Source organism: Poromitra crassiceps (assembly GCF_964638095.1).
Source record: "Poromitra crassiceps genome assembly, chromosome: 10".
Taxonomy (NCBI): Eukaryota; Metazoa; Chordata; class Actinopteri; order Beryciformes; family Melamphaidae; genus Poromitra; species Poromitra crassiceps.
Window position 1 is genome coordinate 12,368,935 of NC_139631.1, and position 19,562 is coordinate 12,388,496.

At 42.7% G+C, this 19,562-nt stretch overlaps 1 protein-coding gene and 1 pseudogene across 2 annotated transcripts in view; both read left to right on the forward strand.

The window, feature by feature from the left end:
• pggt1b (protein geranylgeranyltransferase type I, beta subunit) overlaps nt 1-16,596 on the forward strand; it is a 28,876-nt gene extending 12,280 nt beyond the window's left edge. The window contains exons 6-9 of the mRNA XM_083643840.1: nt 3,768-3,813; nt 8,420-8,604; nt 9,144-9,252; nt 12,712-16,596. Of these exons, the coding sequence (XP_083499966.1) occupies nt 3,768-3,813; nt 8,420-8,604; nt 9,144-9,252; nt 12,712-12,869 (498 nt within the window). The 3' untranslated portion in view covers nt 12,870-16,596. The remainder of the gene's footprint in view (nt 1-3,767; nt 3,814-8,419; nt 8,605-9,143; nt 9,253-12,711) is intronic.
• Nucleotides 1,575-3,150, forward strand: LOC310783726 (protein SEC13 homolog pseudogene; annotated as a pseudogene). The gene is made up of 2 exons: nt 1,575-1,985; nt 2,587-3,150. The product of its transcript is annotated as a protein SEC13 homolog pseudogene (transcript).
• Nucleotides 16,597-19,562: the final 2,966 nt, after the last annotated feature.

Below are 19,562 nucleotides of genomic sequence, written 5' to 3' on the forward strand. Positions count from 1 at the left end.
TACAGAGAGGCTGAAGGTTACATCCCTTCGGCATCTCATCCCTTCCCTCTGTGTCTGTATACCATGCTCCCTGCACACACTCATCCCCTATCTATCCTCTTAGTCCCTCACCCACTCACTAATTCACACACTGCATCTGTCTGTTATCAGTAATCATAACGTCATAGTAACAGCTGGCAGCCTCTCGTGTCCGAAGGCCATTTTCATCTGATTTACAAAACAAAATGCAAAACAACGCCTGTGCTGGTTCCATGCCTTGACTATTGACTTTTTGAATGAATACACACAGGGTCCTATGTCATGTCATATCTGTCCACTGTGCTCCATGAATACTGAGCTTGTGCTGGGGTTACATTGCAGATTAAATTGTTTAAAATTGAAATGTGAATTTACCATATCTGTATGTAATTCGGCCACCCGAATGGGATTTGAATGGGATTCAATTTAACTGATTTAAAATGGGGAATATTTTTGCCACCACATATGGAAAGAGATTAGTGCCGGCAGAGATTGTAATAAATTGGAATTTGCCATGCTCATATTGACTTTTGTGTGTCTCAGAAAGCTGAATCTGAAATAAGGTGGGCAAATTCAAAGTGCTTTACAGGCCAGGGTAATGAAAATACAGTAAAGAAGTACAATTACAAAGTGCAAAAGTACAGACAAGAGATACAAAAGATGAAAGACCTCAAAAGTAAACTAGTGCAGTTAATCACGTGAAATAGAAAGTTAAAAGAACACAACAATTACGCCCACTTTTAGATGCACATTGGGAGTGAACCCGTTGTGTTTTTCGTGAATGTTATTTTCCCTGGTCCTTCCTGATTCTACTTTTGATCTGATATTGACGTCAGATTCCACTGTTAAAGGAAGGGAATCATAGATTCTCCTCTTGGTCAAAAACCTCACCATCCGCAGATGGATGAGAATCATCTCTCTACCTCCCCCTATATATACTGTATATACTTTATGTTAGGGATGGGCATTTCTAGCAAAAACACTATTCGAAATTCGCATCCAATGTCGACTTTTAATCGAAATTCGAAAGAAAAAAAAAAGTAAGTTTTGGTGAGTAAAATGTTGCATTGTCTCCCCTGATTCTAAGTCTAAGGCTTTATTAATTAATAGAAAAAGCTTCTGCTGTGGATTTTTAGCTCAAACAAGCATTGCACCACTGAAGTAAAGAACATGTTACATGACATTGACATTTTCGAAAATAAAAAACAGTTTTGACAATCATGAGTCGACTGATGATGATACTAGGGAAGTGCCAGGTCGCCATACAGTTCCCGATGTCCACATGAAAGAAATAAAGTGGCCAGGTCGCTGATGATGTCATCACAATTTCAATCAATTGCTCATGCACAGTTTTCAGCATTGATGAAGTCATAGACATTGTGACATCATCAGTGATGTCATAAATCCTTCCCTGCAGAGGCTTTAAGTAGGACTGTCAGGGAACTATACTTGTTGTCCCGTCAGAATCGGTCAGACTAGTCCCTGAATGAGTTTTAATTCATTTGCAACAAGACAAGGATGCTTTTTTCTGGTTTGTTTCTTAATCAGACGCAATCATGGTTTCCATTATCAACACGGTGGACACCTCGCACGAGGATATGATTCACGATGCCCAGATGGACTACTATGGAACCCGGGTGGCCACCTGTTCCTCTGACCGGCCGCACCGTGAAGATGTTCGAAATGGAGGGCAGATACTGGTAGCAAACCTCAGAGGCCATGAGGGTCCGGTGTGGCAGGTAGCGTGGGCTCACCTGATGTACGGCAACATCCTGGCCTCCTGTTCCTACGACCGTAAAGTCATCATTTGGAAGGAGGAGAACGGAGCCTGGGACAAGATGTACGAATACACCGTACACGAGTCGTCAGTGAACTCTGTCTGCTGGGGCCCCTAAGACTTTGGTCTGATACTGGCCTGTGGCAGCTCCGACGGGGCCATTTCCCTGCTCACTTTCACCCAGGACCAGCATAGGGATGGGCATCGAATTTCGAATTTTCGAATAATCGTTGTTATTATCAAGGTCGACTTTTATTATTGAAATTCGAAATTCGAAAAAAAAAAAAAAAAATTTTTTAGTGAAATGTTGCATTGTCTCCCCTGATTCTAAGTATAGTCAAATCGCTTGGTTTGAGCAAGTAAAACAATTTTTATAAGCATTTTAAGCAAGGTTTATGGAAAAATGAATGGCGGATGAAATCCCATGAAGAGGGAGAGGGGGTGACTTTGGCACCCCTTTGGCACTCAGACCTGAGCCTACTAAATATTTAATGAACCACTCATGATTGTCAAAACTGTTTTTTATTTTCGAAAATGTCAATGTCATGTAACATGTTCTTTACTTCAGTGGTGCAATGCTTGTTTGAGCTAAAAATCCACAGCAGAAGCTTTTTATATTAATTAATAAAGCCGTAGACTTAGAATCAGGGGAGACAATGCAACATTTCACTCACAAAAAAAAAAAAAAAAATTAATTTTTTTTTTTTTTTTTTCGAATTTCGAATTAAATTCGAATTTGGCCAGCCAATTTCGAATAGTGTTTTTGCTAGAAATGCCCATCCCTAGACCAGCAGTGGAACATCAAGAAGATCCACAACGCACACACCATCGGCTGTAATGCAGTGAGTTGGGCTCCTGCTGTAGTTCCAGGCAGTCTGATCGACCAGCCCTCCGGACAAAAACCAAACTACGTCAAGCGTTTCGTCTCCGGAGGCTGCGACAACCTGGTCAAAGTCTGGAAGGAGGAAGACGGCCAATGGAAGGAGGATCAGAAGCTGGAGGCGCACAGCGATTGGGTGAGAGACGTTGGCTGGGCTCCTTCTATCGGTCTTCCCACCAGCACCATCGCCAGCTGCGCTCGCGATGGGCGCGTGTTCATCTGGACGTCTGACGACCCTGCAGGAGACACCTGGACGGCCAAACTGCTCCATCAGTTCAACGATGTGGTTTGGCACGTCAGCTGGTCCATCACTGGAGATATACTGGCTGTTTCTGGAGGCGACAACAAGGTCACCCTGTGGAAGCAGTCGGTGGACGGCCAGTGGGCGTGTATCAGTGATCTCGGCAAGTGCCAGGGAGCCATCTCTTCCTTCTCAGACACAGCAGACCAAGCAGTGACACACACACAGCACTGACCCCTGACTCTTAACAGATGACCCTCTCAAACTGTTAAACTTGTGGGAAGTCAGAACTCGGAAGAAGCCAACAACTGATCCACACTGATTTTTCATGCAACGACCAGGACTCATAATCCACCGGCTTCCCACCCGCAGACACGGCCAATTGTGTCTGTAGGAACGTCTGACCAAGCCGGAAGTACTGCTACCCGGAAATGCACCCGGGTTTCCGCGGTAATAGGGAAGTGCTTTTACCTCTACACTACCCAGACGCCCCAACTCTTGCAATATCTTTTAGAAATTAGATGGTAGCAAGCTGACAAAGCTACATACCGATTTAAGGCAATTTAACCGAAATAAGTCATTTGAAATTGGGGAAAACCAAAGTTGAAATTATTGCTAAAAGTTCAATTCAATAATATTTCATTCTATTTCAAACGTTACCGTACAATTCTTTTCTTTTTGAAATTCTGTGGTTCAATATGAGCACGACCAATTCAGATTCATACAATTCAGATACAATCTCTGTTGGCACTAATCTCTTGCCATATACAGTATAGAGTACCGGTAGTCTTTCTTGCTGGATGAAATATTTGAATGTAATTTGAATGGCTTTGTTGTTCGTCTCCCTGCAGTCATACGACAGCGGCTTTGGCCAGGGAGCTGGGCTGGAGTCGCATGGTGAGTGTGATGCTCTCTTTTACTCATTTGTGTTTATTCCCTTCACTTACAGATGTTCCAAAGTCACTTTGAATGCTTTGAGGTTTTTGTGTGAGTAAATCACAGCAGCAAAATCGTAAAACCCCCGCACTTGGCACTTTTATTTAGTGTCGATCTTGTTCCGGTCAGAAGGTTCACCTTTGATGAAAACGTTTGTTCGAGTGTTGGTGGAGCTGTTTGCTCAGGAAATGATGGCTGATGGGAGTAACTGGTTTAAAGGATTAGCCATTAAAATCCATCTCACTAGAAACAATGTCCTCATTTAATCCCTCTCCCACTCAAATTAACCCGTATTATTCTGCCATGAAGGCCGGCATCACGACCACCGCCACCTCCCCACACACACACACACACACACACACACACACACACACACACACACACACACACGCATACATTTCAATGCACTGTGGGGGAGTGAGTGGTTCATGGTCTTAAATTTTTAACACGGCACAGGCAGCATGTAACTAGAATGTACAGATCTTGTGCAACGAGGGAATTTCCTTCCTTTCTATACAATCCTGCTTACAGGTTTCTACGTGTCTATAGATATAGATACCCATTACCCAGCCACCCCTGAAGTGTATGTTTGTTATGTTTGCATCTGGACCTCCCACACTGTAAATGTGATCACACTCGCAGCACCGTGTGTTTGTAGATGCTTGTGTGTGTGGTCCTGTGTAACTCGATACATGGTATTACCAAGAACGCATCAGGGTAAGAAGAATTTTTTTTAATAAAATGTAATCCGACTTTAGCCGTATCTTTTCGGGGACAATTGTTTTTAAACAATAAAATGGCATAATTGTCAATGCAACTTTGTATCATCCCACACATCCCACACTTCTTTCCCACTGCTGGAATGATGCCATTTGTCCCACTCTGTGTCCCCAACCAGTCATCTTCCACCCCTCAACTTTTTTCTTCTTCTTTTTTACGATATTGCTTGGCTAACTTTTTGTTGACTCAGTGGTTTGTGTGTTGTTGGCATTTGCTCCTGGCTGTGTGGTGCCAGCATCTTCTATTGCCCCAGGCTGTGTACTCACTCAAAACGTCTCCTTTTTTCAGCCCAGAATGGACTCAAAGAATCCGACAGTCGTAGGCTCCCATGAATCACCTATGGTGGCCCATGGGGCACAATTGTATTCGTTCGCACATGAACATTTGACAACTCAACAGAAAACTTGAACAAGTTGAAAGCTATCATTATTTGGGGGTAATTTTGTGCCCCATATGTACATTTCACACACGTTATGAACGTTCATTCAACAGCTTTTTTTTTTTTTTGCCCAGAGCCCCGGTTAATTTCTGACCCAGGTATGTCGTCCTGGTAGAGTGAAGGGTTTTCAATGAAAATCTCTGGAGCTGCCATAGACGTAGATTTATATTTACTCCCTCTGATCCGGTTGTGCCTAAGGCAGATAGCGAGTTAGACAGCAATGATTAGAGGCGGGGCTGACATGTCAGCAGATTTACACCCTCACCCTCACACACACACACACACACGGCTGGGGGGGGGGGCGGCTGTAGCTCAGGAGGTAGAGCGGGTTGTAGAGCGGGTTGTCCACTAATCGCTTTGCCAGTCTGCATGTCGAAGTGTCCTTGGGCAAGATACTGAACCCCAAATTGCTCCCGTTGGTGTGCCAGCACCCTGCGTGGTAGCCTGCCACCATCGGTGTGTGAATCGGTGAATGTACCTACTGACTGTAAAGCGCTTTGGATAAAAGCGCTATATAAATGCAGGCCATTTACCATTTACACACACACACACACACACACACACACACACACACACACACACACACACACACACACAGAGGCTGTGGTAATACAGTGATGGTAAGCTGCTCCTGTGGCTGTACCGATAACACCTTGTCATCCATAGATAAGCACACATGTTTTTATCACTATGCTTTTTATGTGCCAGTGACTGCATTCAGAAGCCAAATTGTAGCCCTGACTGTAAATCTAAATCTAAGATCACCCTTTTTTCTAAGTGAGCAGTCCTCGGTTCTCGTGTAGAAAGGTTTCTTTAGCAAGTTGATTGTGCAAAGAGGCGCGTTCAACACAAGCACACCGACTGCTGCATCTTCTGGGGAGTTCCACTCTGTTTCCAGAGAAAGGCGGAAGGTGAATGTAACAGCGTGCTCTCTGATATTTGGCAGTAGGAGGAAGTGGAACCCACACGCACAACCTGTCTTCTCTGCTGCACCCAGTATTTATCTAGCTGTCTATCTGTCGTCAAAACATGTCAGGGTGGATCAACACGGCAGCATTCTCTGTGCTAATTAAGCACAAAGTTGCTTCCTTGCCAATTTGTTTGAATCCGGGGGCCTTCAAGTCTTTTTTAACCCGGAAATTTCAGTCTTGTTTGCCAGCATTGCTTATCATTACCTAGATACCTGTCTGCCTGTCCAGGTGGTTATCAAAGCTCTACACACCCTTCCAAGTTATCTTTTTTTCTTCTTCCTTTTGCCTTGAAGCCTGAAGTTAAACTTGTTAAATAGCTTTTTTCACTTTCATTTGGATTCTGTCGATGTATGTCAACGTGGAAAACAACCAACACCTTGATGTGTAAATTCAGACTTGGCAGAAGCCTCCTTTGCTTTGATAACAGCAGGAAAACTGTCTGGATTTAGTAATGTTGTCCCATCTTCTCTGCAGAGGAGTTTACGCTGTCTTAGCATTAGAGGATCTCCCATTTACATTCTCCTGCCTGTAGGACTGAGGTCCAGCCTCAGACTTGGCCGTTCGAGGATATTGGTCTTCCTTTTTTTGGGGTCATTCCTTGGTGCCTTGTGCCATTGTCTATGTGCTTCTGATCATGGTCATCATGTCGACAGATGAAATTCCTCTATAACTTAGCTTTTTTGCAGAGTGCAGAAGATGATTCCCCTAAATGTATTGGTACAATACTGTACCTGGACAGGTGCTGGTCTGGACAAGAAGAACTAAAGCAAATCACAGAAGACAATACATATGTGTTGGCTCTGGAATTAAGACCAAAATGTCCAACTTCGAACCATAAAACATTTTCCTCACATGGTTTTGGGAGATGGTGTTAAGACGAGACTGGGTGTTTGTTTTGGGTGCAAATTGGCCAGACTCTGGTAGCTTCTTGAATGAATGAATGAAAATGTATTTCGAACGTTGAAAAAAGGAAATATACATGTACACATATATACATATAATAAAATAAAATAAGAATAAAAAAATAAAATAACTAATCAAATGGTCATGTCCGAAAAGGAGTAGGAGGAAGCAGATGCTTGTCTAGTCCTACCCTTATTCTCTAATATACTCTCTTCCAGAGTTCGTCATAACTAGACTAAATTTACATAGATAATTATCAACATTATAACACAGTTACTCAATCAACAACCGTATTCATTTCATTCATGAATGTAAGAAGAACAAAAAAAAAAGTTTTTATAGAAAAGCCGACACTATTAAGATGATTGTGCATTGCATTCCCCTTCCTCATTACTATATTTACCCAAAATGCAGTTTCTGTATCTATTTTTAAACTGCAATATTTTTACTCATTTTAATCACTTCATCCAGACTGTTCCACAAAGTCACCCCACAAATTGAGATGCACATACTTTTAATACTGGTGCAAACATAGATTTGCTTCAGATTAAGTTTCCCCCTTAAATTATACCCCCCCCTCTCTGTCGAGGAACATTTTTTGAATGTTGCCACAAAGTAAATTATTTCTTGCTTTGTATATTATTTGAGCGGTTTTAAATTTGACCAGATCCATAAGTTTCAAAGCATAGGACTTTAAAAACTGTGGGATTGTATGTTCATAATATCCCACATTGTGTACCATTCTTATTGCTCTTTTCTGTAGTCTGCATAATAGTTGTAGGTTGCTTTTGTACGTGTTGCCCCATACCTCCACACAGTAGTTGAAATATGGTAGTATGAGTGAACAATACTTTGTGGTTCAGAATATGTCTAGTTTTGCATAGAACACCAAGCCTCCCTTTTGCACAGTCATTCATGACAGAAGGAAGGCCTGATCTAGTCAAGGAGCTGGTGGGGCCAAATTCCCTTCACTTCTTGATTATGGTCTTCACTGTGTTCCAGGGTATATTTATGGTCTTTGGAATCTTTTTTATATTCATCCTCTAATCTTAACGCTTCAACAAAATTAGGGCTTGAAGATCTTGTGTCAGGTTCTCGCAGCTCAAGCTTGTCTCTGCTCACTGGCACACGCTATGCAACAAAGAAACCTTCAGTGGATTCATGGTTTTAATTGATCTAATTAGAATCATCTTATTTGATTTCGGGGGAAGGCAAATTAGGTTTGTGCATGCTTAATTTAACGTGATTACTTAATTTAAACAGTTACAACCCCAAATATATGGGCTGCCCACACTTGCACAACCAAAGTTTCCACTTTTGATATTGTCAGGAATCGGTAGTCTGATTTCAATTCACACGAATCCTAAAACATATACACATTTACACAGCGAAAATTGCCCGCGGTAAACGCGTAGAGATTTTTGCACACATTCACACATCCCTCCTGTCGGCTGTGTGTCTGCTGTCTGTGCAGGCGGCTGGACGTTCTGTGCTGTAGCCTCTCTGTGTCTGATGGGTCGTCTGGAGGAAGCGCTGAGTCAGCGCGAGCTGGACCGGATCCGGCGCTGGTGCATCATGAGGCAGCAGAGTGGCTTCCACGGCCGCCCCAGCAAACCTGTAGACACATGCTACTCCTTCTGGGTGGGAGCTACGCTAGAGGTACACACACACACTGCTGTCAACTCCCAACACACACACATTTTGGGGGAAATATCCAACATTTTGTGCTGCAAACAACCCAATAAATCTGTAAACATGTGATTGTGCGTGTCAAAACGCACACACGCAACCCAGAAATCCTGTGAGCAACCTATAGACTTCTGGGTCATAGCTATGCCAGAGGTGCACACACACACACACACACACACACACACACACACACACACACACACAGCTGTTAGTACATGCATGCACACATAGACACAAACAAATATATCACTGGGGAAAAATTAATTTCTAGGTCACAACTATGCCAGAGGTACAAAGACACACACACATAGACAAAATATTTGTATATGGCACAGAATGAGGCTGCATGAATATATTTTGATAGATATGTTCTTCATTGGATATTGATTGTGATGACCCCACTTTGTGACATGAAATCAATGATGTGATTATCCTTATCCTCTTGTTGCCTGCTTTTCTCTTATGCTCATATCATTCCCTCACCCCTCCCCTCCCCTCTCCTCTCCTAGCTGTTAGATGTATTCCAGTACACTAACTATGAGAAGAACAGACGCTACATCCTATCCACACAGGATCGATTGGTGGGCGGCTTTGCTAAGTGGCCGGACAGTCATCCAGGTAAACAATTACCTGACCTAACGGAGCCAGATTTTTTAATTCGGTAATTAGGACCGATTGATTGCCCTAATTACTGATTGATTGCCCTTAACTTAATCACCTGTCACTCGAGCAATGATGACATCATCTGGTGACATCACTCACTGATGACATCATCATTGAGTACTCGAGTGACATCACTGGTGACATCACCAATTCTATACATAATAAGTGATATCATCAGTGTGTCGTGGAGGCTTTGGAGACCACTGTGTTCCAGACCAGGGGGGGTCTAACTCCCAGGGGTCCACACATTTCTGTGAAAAATAAGACTGATTTAGAGCCCACAGGTCCAATGTGGTGCTAGGATTCATATTTCAGTTCATATTTGTTGTTGAAAATGTGTGTTTGTGTCAGACAACAACACTGCAAGACTTTGATAACAAATGTGCCTTCTTGCGCTGCCTGCCCTCTGGGTGCTACTAAAAGAAACCATAAAGTAAAAAAAATAGTCGTAGTGTGCCAAACTTGAAAACAACAGCAGAATTGATGACTGCTTTTCTTTTCATGAGAATGAGATTCTCACTCTTTCCGTGATCGCCATGGAATTTCAGACAACCTCCCAGTGCTGTGAATGGTGGGAATATTGGCCAGCTTTCCATTGTGGGGTTAAGGCCAACTCAAAATGTTAATGCAATGAAATCAAAAGCAGTCTTTGTATGTTTGACGCTGTAGCCATGTGGACAGTGTGTGTACATCTTTGTATGTTTGACGCTGTAGCCATGTGGACAGTGTGTGTACCATTCATCATGCCTGCATGCATTATGTGTCACGTCTGTGCTCACACTGCTAACACGTGTTGAGAAGCAGGTATGGAGGCATTGTGATCAGAACTCTGCGTTGTCTGGAGGCCATCCTGCCACAAAGCACAGACAAGCAATGTAAAGAGATGGAGTGGAAGAGCTGGATAAAGGAATGTACATATACCGATTTAAATAGATACAGCAGCAGACACATAACAACAGTTTCAGGCCAACAGTTGTCATATGTACAGGACGGGACATCTCTAGGGCTGGACCCGAATATTCGACTATTCAGGTAGTTTGTTCTTTGGGTAGGCGTTTCCCACAGAATTTAAATCTACTTGTGGTAGTACACTACTAGTATGTATGTTGGGCGTGCTGCGAAAGTGGAGGATATAGACTGTTTTCATGGAATTATGTTGCTAGTTAACTGTTTGAAACCTAGCTTATTTCCTGTCAGCTATTGTATTAGCAAACACTGCAGCAGTAAGTAAGCTACAGACAATTTAGAATGTTTATGTTGTCAAGTTGAAACCAACCGTTTATATCCAATACTGTGCTTTTTTGTTGTTGTTTTTTGCCGACCATCATTTCACTGCTTTGTTTACTGTACCTACATTGTACCTTGGCATGAGACAAATACAACTTTGAACTGCTGTTATTTTAGTGGCAATATCCAGAGCCCAAAACATGATATTCGGCCAGCCCTAGTGAAATTTGATCCTTAAAATTTGATCTAAAAAATGCTGAAGTGACGAGCGTAGTTGGAGCTTCTGTGTTTTTGCAAGAGGAAACCTAAGCAGACAGTGGTGGTTTTTGTGTGGAGAAGTTGAATGATGATGTGGGGGTTTTGGTGTAAGCCAGCTGAGTGGCCATGTGGTGGAAACAAAGCATAAACACAACATAAAAGGACGGGATGAAAATGTGTGAGAGGCTGTGCTGCTGTTTGTTTCTTGGTCACTTTATCAACCTCAAGAACAAAAAGCAAGCAGTTTCAATCTTTCATTTCTCCTTTGACCTAAGGCCACAGAGGCTTTTGAACATTGCGTGTGTTCATGGTATCTGTCAGAGCGTTACTGCCCTGCCCTGCACTCCGCAGGTGCAGGGAGCTCAGGGGTGGAGTTGTGGTTGGAAAACTGCTTGTAACCCTAAACTTCTATGGTGTGTGTGTGTGTGTGTGTGTGTGTGTTTGCCTGTGTGTGTGTGTGTGTGTGTGTGTTTGTTTGCCTGTGTGATGTCTAATTGATGAGGCGATTGTTCATAGCTAGCCGGAGGACACAAGAGATCCAGCTTCTCACATGACAGGAACTGGGCTTGGAAGATAGGCCGAACGAAACAATGACACAGAAGAAAAACACAGAGGCTGTATTCAAAAAGCCTCTTAAATATTCTAGAACAAAAGTGTTTTCTAGGAATTAAAAGGAGCTATTTTGGAGTATACTGTAGGTGCAGATAGCATTGGACTTGTGTTTCTGAACAATGCACAGTGGTCTACGGCCAATGACGCAGGAACTGGTCTGGGAAGATAGGAAGGTAGCAACAATGTAGAACAAAAGAGGCAGCTTGTGTATTTGTCAAGGAGACCAAGGCCACATAATGTGAGGAGCGCTTGATTTATCATAATGTTGCAAGTGATTGGCCCCACTTTGGCCTTTCCAAATGCGAGTTCAGCTCTTGCATCAGTGTTTAATAATTATGAATAATTAGGAGGATCACAATTTCGGTCCAAATTGATTGATTCTTATTGAATTGTGTCTTAATGAAATACACCTGTCATGTGAGCGTACAGTACGCGCCCCAGGAAAGGACCCACAACTTATTTAATTTCCGGACGCATCATAGTTTGAGAAAACGTAGAAGTCCTGTTGACTGGTCCTAGTTCAGAACTTTCTGGAGCCATTGCTCTTGTAAAGAGCGGTGTATCATCACATTGGTTTTCAAGGCTTTTATTTTGAAACCCCATTCTCAGATTTTGAATTTGGAAGAGAAACGACTCCATATGACATATTTTTTAATTCTAAGATAACATCTTGTAGACTGTGTAAAGCAGTCTTCAACTTGCATAATAAATCTCCCCTCACAGTTCGGGCTAACCCAGAAATCTCTGAACAGCTTTGAGCTTGAGTCCTTATGAATCCTGACTGATGTTGCTAATGGTGTTTTGATTGATTCTGTCAGTCTCCAATCACCTGTCATTTCATTATAATTCAATTACCGTTCCATTTACTGGCCTGCATGGCTTTTAGTCTGCTCCCAGGGGAGGGGAGGAGCACAGACCGACCTATGTGCATTATTTATATTTCCTTAAAGAAACAGTGCAACAACAAAAATGCTCCTGCTTAATAATGAGGTGGTGTTTATGGAGAATAGCCTTCAGAAAGTGCTTGGATCAAAGTATTCAGACAGTTTTATGATTTTGAGTTGTTTTTCCTTATTTTAAGAGGTTGAGGTGACTACTAAATATTATTTATACCATTATTAGCTCTGGTCATTCTGAAGCTGACACCTGTCACAAGCAGCTGTTAGTGCTGCGATACAGGCAACCAACCACCTGACCTAGTTTCTCCCGTTTCTCTCCCGCCTCTCTCTCCCACTTTTTTACTTTTCTCATCCCTCATCTGTCTCTATGCCTCTCCCTCCCTCTCGCTCTCCTCTCCTGCCCTGTCCTCTCCACCAGACCCTCTCCATGCCTACTTAGGGCTGTGTGGTCTGTCTCTGATCGGAGAGCCCAGTCTGAGGAAGGTCCACCCAGCTCTTAACATCACCCAGAGAGCCTTTCAGCACCTCCAGCAGCTGCAGCAGACATGGAGGGACAACGCAGGCACCTGCACCTGACAGCACTTGACAATAGGATCAGCCGCCGCTATATACCGAAACCGGTTTTCGGGGATCAGGAACGTTTTTGAAGACTCCAGTTGTACAGTGGTAGCTTCCTGGAATTAAATTTAAGTCTACCTAAAGCAACATTTCTGTTAAGCAATATAAGCCAAACTTTTCTCGCTGCCTTTTAGTTGTAGACAAGATAAGAGTACCGTAAATAACAGACAGTAGAAATTACGTCTGTTTATAGTTGGATCAAATGTTGTGCCACAAACTAAAATCGGAGTCACTGGAGACTTGAAGACATTCCAGATGCCTCAATTTTGCAACATTTTTAGACGATACCGGTTTTGGACAATACCTGCTCCTTAGCCTCATCAGCATGGTCAACCACAAGACCTTTCTGACTGCTCTCTGCAAAGCTTCCTAGCCAGCGATGTAAAGTACCGACTCCCTCCACATGGACAATAAGAAACTTCTTCCGAGATGGTGTGATTCAAAATCTGGGGTGAAACCCAAAGTGGGCTGGGGGAAGATCTAAAGTGGCTCTTCAAATTCTTCTGGAGTAACTGGTGGCCTTTCCTTTCTAAACAACCACCCGCAAACCAGTATGGGTCCGACGGTAAAATTAGTTTTGATATTTTGGAACCTTGGAGGAAAAAGTAGATTCACAGAGAAAACACTCCAAGGCATGACCTGCTACATAATTCTTGTTACCTTGCCTTCATGAGCCGTCCAACAATAGGACCGTTGCACTGCTCTTGAACTTCTCCAAAGCCTCTTAACTACGCGCCTGGCAGGCCTATTCCCCTGAGTTCCTCATCACTCCCTTAAACTCTGCTTCCTCCAGCTTCACTGCAGGCTTCCCCATGATACTTGGAGATGCCCAAGCGTGGTGGATTTCATGCGTATGTAGCTTAGAGCACAGAACAATCTGTAGGAGCATCTACGGTTTTTGGCACCTGTTCAGAAGCGTATTTGTGCTCAGCTATTAGGGCCTTATCTTCGCAGAACACAGACAATATATTGGATATTCCACATTTTTCTTGAGGCAGAGAGATTAAAAAAAAAGTTTGGCCTCTCGGGGGATTTAATAAGCAAGGGGGGAAATCCTGTATTCCCTGCAAGGCGGTAGTGGTCCATTCTAACAGCAGATACAAGCCGGACAGCCCCCGGCTCCTCAACTCAAAACTGAACTAAGCGCCTCATCACCACCAGCCTCCTCATCCCCTGCAAGGGACTATAGCCATGCTAGAATCAATAGGAGAAAGATGAGACAGACAGTGGCATCACAGGATGGAGGAAATGTATTGTTCTTTTGAACGGCACTAGGAACTGAATGTTTGGCTACGGGGCAAAAACAACGAACAATGCACAGGAACAGAACTTTTCGATGAGTCTAATTATGGAAACGACCCTTCTCTACTGTGCCGGTCACATCGCAGACCGCTGAGACGTTGACTTCCTCAAGACTTGACCGAACCTTGTAATCTTTAACCTCGTAGCCATCCACCATCCGCTCCACTGTCACTAAAGCACAGTTCAGTGTGTTGCTGCGTACACAGTGCTCACAGGCACGATAGAACGTGATGGAGGTCACGTGATTCGGCCACGCCTTCTTGCCCCTTGTGCCGAGATCAATCGATACGGTGCCCACGTACTGTCGGCACTGAGACGCTGTGTTGGGCTGAACCTGCTCCTCTCAGCATCCTCCTCACTCCAAGCCTCCGATGCCCCAGCCACTGAGATTGAATGCTCTCCCTTTAAGACCGCAACCACCCGCAAGCGAGGAGGAGACAATACCACAGGCATAAGCCGGTCAGGGTCAGAGTGGGGAATACATTGGGAGAGACGGCGCTCCTGTATGTGCGAACCCCGGGTTCTGACTGGCTGTAAAAAATATTGTCCCCTCCTCCCTTTTCAGAATCCACCCCCTCCCTCCCACCGCGTCACCCTGGGTATAGCAATAGAAACCAGAGCAGCAGACAGACAGAAGAAAGCAGAGAAGAGAGAAGGAGAGCTGAATAAATAAATGATTTGGCCCATCTATTATTGAAAGTAAAGCGTCGGAGGCAGGAATCTTTTCTCCCCTCTGCACCATCGTCAGAGGATCCAAACCCCAGTCTTATATAGCCTTGTTTTGGTGTGAGGACAAGTGCTTTTTAGCCAACTGCTTCTTTAGCCTAAATTTATATTGTTATATTACTTTATGTGACTATTTTGCCTGAGACAATAAGCATTTCTACGATTCTACTGGTTGATCTTTGTGTGCTGTCTTTTCTCCTGTTATTGCTTTTCAACTGTTTGGTTACTTACTCAGTGTTGTTTTACCGAGACTAAGCACACATTTTTAGTCAGATTTTTCTTTATCTCCACAAAACGTGTTTAATAATTTAACCTAGGGGGTAGTAAACATAAAATCGATGTAATTGTACCTGCTGGGTTGAGCCTCAGACATACAAATTGTTTGTGTTTGAAGTGAACAAATTCAAGCTAATTTTGCCTTTAATTATTTGTTACGTTTATGTAAGAGATATTTTTGTTAAAAAAAAACTTTGCTGTGTTGTGACCCTCTCATAACACTTTGTCTTTAGGTGGATTTGGTGGTAAGTGGTCCTGATGCACTGACGGAGAACGTGGAGGAAAGAAACGGGGGAAAATGTGATATTCTGAAGCAGCACTGTGGAGCCAAAATGAAATTGAATAACCGTGGCTCCCATGCATCTTCAGAAGCCTTTTGTTTTGGGTTTAAGTGACGTTTATTTCTTCCTCTGGGGTTTGGTTGACTAAGTCACATGGCCAGACCACTCACTCAAACTTGACTCTCTCTGAAATGTGCCTCATGCAGCTTTGCTCTGTGTGGCTGCTCTCTGAAACCTCTCTCACTTCCTCCTCCTTTGTCTCATTTCAGCACAATCACAGCAGGCTTAAATCTGCCTTTGGCAGGTTTCAATTTCACTACAGTTTCGACCAATAAAGGCGTTTTCGATGAGTGTTATTTCTCCAGAAGGGATGGAGGGAAGGTGTATTCAAGCTTTTTTTTTTCCCCTTCCTTCTGTGTAGATTTCACTCATCTAAGCTGACATCAGATGATTGGCAGTAGTAGTTTTACCAGAAGCTGGTTTTGTCCAGTGTGGTCACGTCGGATCGATTAATGCATTTCCTGAAGGAGGGGAGAATTCACTGAGACAGAGCCCACAAATGCTGCATTCTTGACCCTGGAAAGGGGCAAGCTACTCAATAGATGGATGAAAGAATGGAAGGATGGATCTTCTTCTGCTACAGGTGAAGGCTGCATCCTAACAGTTGTTACTTATGTTCTTGCATCTCCTTTCTGCCTCAAGGCACTGCAGATGATGCCGACAACATCAAACTGAAGGGATTTGTGTTGGAGAGATGTGAAAAGACGGGAGGACGGATTTATTAGTCTTTTGAGATGCAGCCAAAATGCCGCTTGGGGTCACTCATGAACAATGCCCCATCATAAACTAATATACATAAACAAATGTCATTGGATTTATTTTTTCTATACTTTGTAGAAACATTGAGTGTAGATATGTATGTCAAAGTCTATACCTATGTCACTTCTATTGTGCAAGTGCTCATGATGAAAATATGTTTACAGCTGTATGAGATGGTTAGAGGTATTGGATAAGTGATCATGTGATGTATTATACTTCAGTTTCGGAAAGGACAGAAATGCTGATGACCCTTGGCAGTGCATACTGTATTTATGGTCAATAAAGACGCATACTAACATTTTCAATTGTTCTGTGTGTTTTCAAGTCCTCCCCCCCGAGATGTGCTGCTTATAGAAATGTCCTTCCCGTTCACTAACTCTAACATGGGGCAAGGTGGTGAGCTTGCAGTGATTTCCCTCACCTTCTCCTTTATTGTATCCTTTATTCTCTTGTACAGTGGTTTAACTATTACCAGTACTATTTTAGTTTTCTGTCCTTATCTGTTTTGTGTTTTTGCTTTTTGTTTTTCTCTTTATTTTGTTCTGTTTTATATGGTCCGTTTTTAACGTTTTGCTACTGTTTTAACCTTTCTCTTGAACTTTTGTTTTAATAGTAAAGGCCTAACCAGGGACAGGGGTTGCAAATTAGCCCTTGCTAGAAACCTGTATGCATGACATCTGTTTTGTAGGTCATATGAAATAATGTTCAATGCGTTTGTCCCTGTTCAATAAACGAATAAATAAATAAACATTAGCCTGGTAACCAGCCCCAATGAATCCATATGAAGAGTGATGACGACTGTGATTCATATGTGGCTGGATACCAGGCTGGTTTAACATGGCATACAATGGAAATGATAACAATAGAAAAATGGTTAAAGGAAGAGTACCACAGGCAATATTAATGGCAACAAAGGGGATGCCTCCACCTCATCCTCATAGCCTTTGAGCATCAGGTGGATTTTTCCCCACCGAGGCCATGCACCCATGCTAAAAACACAAGGGGAAAAAACTGTTCATCATTACCTAATCTCCCCATGAGATTCTGATCACTGTTTGGCTCACTGAGTTACTCTGGTTTTCAGCTCCTGTAAAGTCATTCATTAATCTCCAACATACTCTCTAATGGACTGCACACAGCTTCAGCAGCAGCAGTATAGGCTTCGATTAAAGATAGATGCAGGAGGAGAGATGATTGAGATCCCTCTGACTGACCCCATTCTTTCTGGCTCTGAGGGGGCTTTCTTCTGTAGCCTGATACAAGGTATCTCTTCTTTCTTTCATGCATGTATGAAACAAACTATTGTCCCCACTCTTTATACATAAATGCCCGATAAGTGACACCCTTAATGAATCTGATAATAAACATGTGAGATTGTGAGATAAGCAGCTGTACAGCTTCAGAAACGGTTGCCTCTGAAGTTGAGACACCGAGCCTCTCTTCCTCTCTCATATCTGTGCGCCTGGCTGAAGGACCCCATGTGTTGCATTTGTTGCTCTATTTTGCAAAGATGTGGTCTGCTGAACATGTTTCTCTGTTTCTCTATTTGGCTTTCATTTTCCTGCAAAGTGGATGTCTTCTGCTTTAGACACAAACACAATGTGTTTTTATTCCTTATTTGCCAGGTCAGTGAAGAAGCACACATAACATTAGCCGGGAACCTATCACAGCCAGCAATAATGATGTGTTAGGCAGCTCCCAGGTGGGATTGTGTGTGTGTGTCTTTGCATTATTATTCATATGGATAAAATGATGCATGCATGTGTCCTATAGTCACACCCAGCTATCAAGACTAGATCTATTAGGGTCACAAAAATACTTTTAATAGCCCTTTTGATTCCAGATGTAATGCTTTTTCTCTGTTTAGAAAGCAGCTAAATGTATGTATGTCATAGATTCAACTATGTTTCTTGTGTGAACAGCCCAACCCAAATGAAAACTGTAGGGAAAAGGCTCCCTTGATAAGCCAGCTGCAGCTGTATCTTGGGTGTGGTCGTATATGGACCCATATTCACTGGAGGACTTCCACAGCTAATAGCAGAGGCTGCCCGGTAGAAATGTGCTGTCTAATGTTGAAGTCTCAGGTTCAAATCTGTTTTGGGGGAAAAACAAACATGTGCAGCTGATGTAGACACATTTAGACATCAGATAGATGCTTATCAACCATAATCTGATGCCAGATCGTGCCACAACAATGAAAAGAATGTATAGAAATGATGGAAAAGGGGACATAACAGCATCTGGGTTGGTTTTCTGGGAATCAGAGGATATATAATTCTGATTCTGATAATGGTTCTATAGTAGCCTGGGTCCAGACCTCTGAATCCACCCACTCCATGGAGTTACGTTTGGCTGCTCTTGATGGAAATGAATGAGTGTACGAGTTGACTATTCAGTCTGAATATCAGGCTATTTATATAGTGCTACTTTAATAATTTTAACATAAAGTTTCATATATTCAATATGATTCCATATTCTGTCTGGAGATAAGGACCCTGTCGACTTTCTTTCCATCTGTTCTGTATGCTGGAAGCAACTTGCTGTCTCACGCCTGCATGCACAAAATCATCGACCTCCTGAGACTCAGCGGTTCATTTTTGTACACTGTAGTCCACATTACTCTCTGCTCTTAATATCAAGAACTATGATGAAACCTGTTGCAGTGTGTAGAGGACATCCTGGACTTTTCACTTATATCAAATTTGTTGGGTTGCAATCTGGGCACCCAGTCTAGTCGTCAGAATGATAGACTCTGGGTTGTAACCAATGCCCTGTCTCTTCAAATTGATTATTAAAAAAATCTAAAATACATTTTACGAGTGCAAGAGAGATACGTGTTTAAAAGTATGCATGGTGTTTCTGTAGATTGAGTTTGAGGAATGGACTTGTAGGCTATTAACAACAGTTGAGAGTAAACTGTAACCCTCTCTGAATATGGCACTTTTGTCAGTGTCCACTGTGGTGGCCAACACTTTTTCCCCTGATGTTATAACATTTTAAGAGACACACAGATGACTAAACAGGAGATAATTTTGCTCAAAATAGTAGAGGATGGCTTGGACAACGAGTTATCAGATGATGAGGATGAAGTGAGACAGGTCACAGGTTACAGTATACTATAGGCTCGAGGATGCTGTGGAGAGTTCATCAGCTGAGGATGTTATTTAATCAATTCTACAAACAAACTAATCAATGTTTCCTAATGATTATTCACTCAAGTGGAGGGCTCTGCTGCTCAATTATGAGT